A 7,231-nucleotide genomic window follows, 5' to 3' on the forward strand; every position below is an offset into this window, starting at 1 on the left:
TTCCTGTAATCACGGATGCACAGGTAAAAACTACACTCTCCAAAGCCAAGAACACAGCATCCATGGGACCCCTGACAACATCCCAGGCTGCGTTCTGCACGGATTGCAGAATGAAATGGCACCCCACCTAAGCGCCATGTTCAATCATAGCCTCACTTCAGGCTTTGTGCTCACTGAATAGTGCACAGTGACCGTTATCCCACTCCACAAAGGCGGAGCCACCACAGACCCCGGGACCTACTGCCCCATTAGCCTAACGAGCCTGGTCTGCACGGACATGGAATGTATCATCATGGAACTTATAAACTAAGACCTACACAAAATGTTGAGATAAATATTTTATTACAGAAATGCTTCCCAGAAAGGGGAAAAACTCTTTGCTAACAGGCATTTCAAGGATGAGAAGTAACAGTAGTAAAAGTACAAAAACAGCTGACAAAAAAGGTCACTAAACCTACTGCCACAAGGTTGAAAATTACATCACTCTAGCCCTGATTAACATGCTACACAATGCATACAGACTATAAATGCCAACATGCAAAGTACAGCTACTCAGCATTACACACTGCCTTGTAAGGGATACATTCTTGGTCAATTTCTGATGCATAGAAGCAGCCACTGCAATTAATTGTTGTACACCACCAAAGGAAAAACACACACTCCAACTTCTAATAGTCATCTGAAAAGCAAAGGGTAAACAGCCAACTAGCTCATATCAGAAACAAGAAAACACAAAACACTTAAGGCAAAATAAAATGTTCAACATTTAAATTTGTAGACTGGCATGTTATTACTGCAAGAGATCAAATTCTTCACCCTGCAGGTCAAGCCCATCTTTAGAACTGATGGCTATCTAAGTTTATCAAGTAAACTAAGAGCTACATACTGAAAAATGAAAAACTGTATAAAGACCATCTTCCAAAGCAGTAATCTACAACAAGTGTACAAATCGCATGCAAAACACACCTATCCTGAATTAAAAAAAAACTGGTACTGGGAGACGGCTCTCACCAGGGTCTTAGCACTTATTACTATTAATGAACGGAAACTGCCTCCCCATAAACAAATACTATTACCAAGTTACATTACACACCCAGATGTAGAACAGCTGTAACAATGAACAGAAGCCTACATTAGTCAAGTACTAGAAGAAAGAAATTAAATGAAAAAAGGATGAAAGTGTCATTTGGAGTACCATCTCACTGGTGACAATTTCCTCTTCTCCAAATGAAAATACACATTACATTCTTATACAGCTACCTTAAAAAATGATACTTCAATGGAATGTATTGTATTTTAGTTGTTCTGTAGTCAAGAGTACAGCATGGAGCCCAAAAAACTATTTGCAGACTTGGACCAGATGAAATACAAAGCATTACAGAGATTAAAGTTTACATCACATAGAATTACTCATTACTAACTGTTCAAAAGCAGTTGCAAGAAACCCAGATATAGCAGCACTGACAAATGAAGCTGCTATACCCAATGATTACAGTGTCTTACCTACAGTGAGACGGTAAAAAAAAAAATCAGGACAAATGTGATTAACTTTACAGCCATACTTTGATATTTAAATAAAAAATTTTTGCCATATTTTGGTATGCCACCAACACATGTAATTCTATATGAATTACAAAAGAAGGCACACTACAGGTGTAAACAGAGTGGCCCTTTAAAGAGTATAAATATGTCTACAAGGGTGGGAGGTTGGCAAAGTGGTTAAGGTGTCCCCTTATAGGTACAGGGTTTGATTCTCACATGGGATAATTGGCTGGGTTTAGAATGGCCCACAAAGAGAATTCCCTGGTATTAATTTATAAAAATATGATCCTTTGAACAACTTTACACATAGTAAATAAATAAAAAAATATACTGTCATCTGACCTGATTAAAGTTACAGCCATACTTGGATATTTAAATAACTTTTAGCCATATTTTGGTATGCCACCAACGCATGTAATTCCATATGATTTACAAAAGGAGGCAATTCTGGGAACACTACAGGTGTGTAAAAGAGCACTTTTGGTTACCATCAAGACTACGACAGTACTAATTTCACAAAGTCTAATCGTACTTGGACCTAGGAATGGGGTCCAATCCCATCATGGTATTAGAAACCCAAAAGACTTAATAAAACTAGAAAGCATATACTGTGAAACAGTACTTCTTTTACATGTTCTAGTTCAACTGCAAGGTTCTGTTAATAAAACAGAAACAGTAGCAGCTGCCTGTTAAGAGTTTAAACCATTAGGCCCATGCACTGGAACTTTTTCAAATCCAGCTTGGAATAAGAATAATAGGTCTCCTGTATTTGCCAAATACTAAAGTGGAACATGTAGCAAAACCACAAGTTTAACAGACAGCAACAGGTGAAGCCAATATTTATTCTAAATTACATGGAAAACTTACATCCAGTACAAAGTAGCCATTACAGAAAACCAGAATACAGTCTCTCACATAGAAAATCATGATGACCTGGTCAAGAGCACTAGAGTGATGATCATCACCAGCCACGCAATTAAAAGCTGGTACAGTACTTCTGATGGAAGCAGTACATTTTAACTCGCGCTAAAACAGCCATTTCTAAAGATGAAATCGCTTAAAGTCCAAACACCTCACATATGCATGCCGAAAATCCCTAATTTTCTGAGATGCAGCAGGCTTCAAAATGGACACAAGTAACACTTAAGCAGTTATAGTAAAAGGACATTTTAAACTTCAGTCACATCACCCTCAACTGTGATTAATACATGCTATAAAGTTGGGTTAAAGCGAAAGGAAAGCAAACTGCAAATAAAAATGTCACGATCCTTCAACTGTTCTATTTCTCAGACGTTAGCTTCCCATAATTGTACAACAGGATGTAAGGGTTTTTCCTTCTATGCCACCTAATCAAAACAATGTGAAAAAGCTTTCAACCTGATAAAGACGAAAACAAGATAAAAAGAAGGAACGTGTGTGATGTGTCCAAGAAACATCCCATACTTTGATCTGCAAGCTATTGCAGCTTAGTAAGAGACTATGATTGCTACTTAAGTTCCTCTGCCTTCACTACAACACTATACAAGTGAGTGCATCAGTATTTTGCACAATAGGACAGTTAAGGCGAACATACCTGAAAAAAGAGAAGAAGCCTTTGACTTTGTAGCACAACAGTAGCTCCTCACGAAAACAGGTTAGTGCTCCCTCAAAAAATAGATGCGTCCTGCAACAAAGCTGAATGGAATAGTTCCCAAAGATGCATAGCATTGCCTTTTTATTGGCTGTTGAAGCCCAACCTGCTGCATAGGTAATTGATGGGGCATTTTCTGGCAGAAAGGACTGAAGGATGGTGGTTTGTGGGCGATCCTTGGGCAGAAACAGGGAAAAGTGGAAAATAATGAAGTGTTATCACAGAGCCGTTCCTGCACCCAGCTCTGCATGAGTATTATTTTCTTTAAAATGGCTCACAGTACCAGAGTTGTAGAATTGGGCGATAACAGAAACATTGGAAATAATAATGTACTGTAGGATTGGTCAAATTAACATTGTTATATTCAAAAGACAGGGAAGAAAAACATTTCAGAAAGGAGGAAATAAGCACAGAGACACACAGTGGTCCATTAATAAAAAAAAGCAATGTATTTGACATATACCAAGTCTCCACTGTAAGAAGTGAATTAAGTAAAATAAAGGAAGAGTTAAATATTTGCATTGCAACACTGTGGGTGATTATTTTCAGCTATTATCCAGTAGTCAGTCTAAATGCATCTAATAACTTACTTCTGCGTGTTGGCAATGCAGCCACTAGACTGGGAACTAAGTGTTTATGTATAGCCATTGTAGATCAGACTTCGAAGCAAAGTTGGGGAGCAAGCTTGGTGCCTGATTTTAAGAAAAGGCTGGTTACTTTTATTTCAGTGTCCACTGTATGCAGCAACTGAAAATAAAATGCACTTTTCTACAGTATGTACTTAACAGTATAATGTATTCCTGATTTGCAAAGCTCAGCTAATTGGTGGTGTTGCTTTGCTGTTGGTGGTTATCAAGTTTATTTTCATAATATAAATGGCTTAATTTTCCATTCCCAAGGAAGGGAAAGATGCAGTTCTCTATGATTGACAGCACAGTCATAGTAGTGAATTTGAGATGGATTAGCCCCATGATCTTAATGGATGTGAAGTAAAAAAAAGGAGCTACAGGTATCCTGATATTTATTTTTCCTTGGTATAAATACTTTCTGATGTGATGGACAAGATGATATAAAATCAAGGAAGACAAATCTGTAAAGGAAATATAAGATTTCATTCTGCCCCGACATGGTGTGTGCTGAGAAAGCTGACTAGAAATGACACAAAGGGGGGGAAGCTGTGCTTTAATATGCCAAAGTATGGGATTATTCTCCCAGGGAGGGGAAATACTATCTGGGGAAAGGGAATGTGCTGTGTGTGTAATAAATTTAGGACTACTTGAGACTCTTGAGTCTGTTAGCCCTATCTTTGGACTTTGAACCATTTATTTTAAACAAAATTAGTGCGCTATCCTTAAGAAGCAGATATGAAATGCTTATTTTAAGAGTAGACTGTCACAAAACACTAGACTTTTGTTTTTAGGATCATGCATATAATGCATCATTTTTGTTTCTGACCTGTATAGCAGGTAAGTCACAGTATGCAAGATTTAAAGGGCAGATAGTGTGCACAGAACAGGCTACAGCTTATCGCTTTGTGTGTTTTATTTTTTAATAGTGTTTCCCAGATGCCAGTCATGGAAGGGAAGAACATCCAACAGACAGTTGACATTTTGGGAAAGCAGCTGGAACAGCTGGGAGCAGTGAAGCAGGGAACCTTTTCTGTAGACTGTGAGACATACCACACTGCAACTGCAGCAGGAATGGGAAACCAAGGTCAGAAGTTCAGTGTGTACTTACTGCCATTTACTTGGGTGTTCTGCTACCTCCTTGTCTCCTCACCACCTCCTGATAATCTTGCTGATTAGATTTTCCTCTTGTTCTTATCTACACCTTCACTAAGTGAAGTCTGTGTATATAGGCAACATAATACGTTTGTTTATAAGGAAATCTGTTTGGTAGCTGTGATGCTCTGTCTTGCATGTGAGAACTGGTCCAAGCTGGCATATCCACATTGAGAGATGCTATCTTTGCTGGGAGTCCAGGTTGGAGGACTCCTGACTTAAGATGACTACTTGGTTACTGCTGCATGCTGTATAACAAATACCAAGGTGAAAGGTACCAGCTTCGAAGCACTTGCGTCTGTTAGATACTTGATATAAAATCGCAATTAAAAAAAATCCTTGGAACAATAGGTAACTTAAGGATGCAGAATGATAAAGCCCTGAACTCAACCCTTATGAACCAAAAATCCAGCTAGTAACCCTGTGTTTGGAATAGCCATTTTGGAAGGGTAGAATTAAGTGGCCAATAGTGCAGGGAACAGAGGAGTGAGTTGGTCTGTGGCAGTACTGACACCTGGTGGAGTCTAGGTGCAAAAACACAGTATATGGTTTTTAACATGCACTTGGCTCTGACAGGGTGTGCAAAGTATTGCACACACATGATGGAATCTGAGCATACATGCAAACACTCATGACTCAGTGGTGTACACATTAAGCCATCATTAGGATCTGCCTGGATGATGGCCTCTCTGCTGACCAGCTTTCTCCCTCACCAGTGACCATATAGTCATGGGAAAGGAAATAATGGGACACCTCTGTTGTAAGGTGGGGGGGGTTATCTGCTACGGAAATGGCCATTCCCACAGCAATGAGGTAGGCAAGGACAGTCCACTGTGCATCTGTTTTTTATGCTCAGCTATATAATTGCTTGATGAAGAGATGCTTTCCTATTAGCTTGATCTGCGGAGGTCTGCCTCCTCCTCCAAGACAATACTTCCCCTTCCATTCTGCCCACTACCACCACCTTTTTTTTTTCTGCTAAGACCTTTTCCATCACTTAACCTTGCTAGTCACAAGCCTCTCCCTCCCCTCAACATGTCTGCCTTTATATGTATTTGTGTGTGTGTATATGTATATGTATATGTATACAGAAGGTACGGCTTAAAACAAATTCAAAGTCCAAAAAATCCAACAGATCCAGTTATAAAGAAGAAAGGATGCAACTCCAACTCCAATTAACATAGAACAGAGTTTATTCAGAAACGTGAGCGCTTTAGCGGAGAACCTTGTTATGGTGGCATGGGAGAAGGTCATGTTGACCTGTTCTAACATTGTGTTCTTCAGACGCTTTGTTGATTACCTCTTCCTCCTTTGGCATGGCACTAGTGCCTCTTTGAACATGTTTTTTCAACATTTAAATTCCTTACAAGGGTTTCTTAAGTTCACTATGGATTATTCAGCTGAGAAGATCAATTATTTGGATGTTACCATTTATATGGATAATGATACTTTTAAGACAAAGGTATTTAGGAAACCATGCTATAAAGCATAATTTTTTGCCTGCAGATAGCATGCACCATCCTAGGACTTTTAAGAAAATTGTCAAGGGCCAGGCCCTTAGGATGTCTCGTCTTTGTTCTGAAGATGATTCATTTCGGTGCGAATCGACAAACTTGAAAGGAACATTCTTGAATAGGGGTTATTGTCATGTTGAGTTAGATTCTGTTTGTGCAGATGTCAGTAGACTTAGGTCAGGTAGAGGCAGACCGTATTTCTCCAATCATAGACCATGCCAACTTTCTGAGACCACTGAACGGCATTCACAACTACCTTTGATTTTACCCTATGCTAAGAATATTCCCTTAGTCCAGAAGGTGATTCTGGACAATTGGAGTATACTCACTGTTGATATTGACACACACAATGTTGTAGGGAACTGCCCACGCTATGTGTTTAACAACATAAAGGATCTTAAACAACATTTGTTTTCTAACTTGCATAGGATTAATGACGTGAACATCTCATCCCCAAGACTATGGTACCAAGATGTGTCGGTCCTGCAAACAATGTGTTCACATATAGATACATCTAGGTTTTTCAGGAATCCCAATGATGGTAGGTTGTGGGACATTAGGTGTATCTCAGATTGTAATACCAGGAACTTGGTCTATGTAGCATGCTGTCAAACATGCTTTGCCTTCTATGTCGGGAAAATGGATCCCTCTGAGTGGATCAGGGACCACCTATACTGCTTTGCCAGATCAGAAACACATAGTGCCATAGCCAAGCATATGTTTTTGTTTGACAAACACATTTTTCTATTTCAAAATTTTTTCAA

At 39.1% G+C, this 7,231-nt stretch overlaps 1 protein-coding gene across 2 annotated transcripts in view; it reads left to right on the forward strand.

Moving 5' to 3' along the window:
* MED20 (mediator complex subunit 20) overlaps positions 1-7,231 on the forward strand; it is a 97,114-nt gene that overhangs the window by 18,300 nt on the left and 71,583 nt on the right. Inside the window, exon 2 of one of the 2 annotated variants that reach the window (XM_044076921.1) lies at positions 4,728-4,885. The exons of the other annotated variant lie outside the window; for it this stretch is intronic. Coding sequence (XP_043932856.1) covers positions 4,728-4,885 — 158 coding nt within the window. The remainder of the gene's footprint in view (positions 1-4,727; positions 4,886-7,231) is intronic. 2 annotated transcript variants of the gene reach the window in all.

This window comes from Protopterus annectens, chromosome 7.part0 (genome assembly GCF_019279795.1).
Source record: "Protopterus annectens isolate FY-2018-M chromosome 7.part0, PAN1.0, whole genome shotgun sequence".
Taxonomy (NCBI): domain Eukaryota; kingdom Metazoa; phylum Chordata; order Ceratodontiformes; family Protopteridae; genus Protopterus; species Protopterus annectens.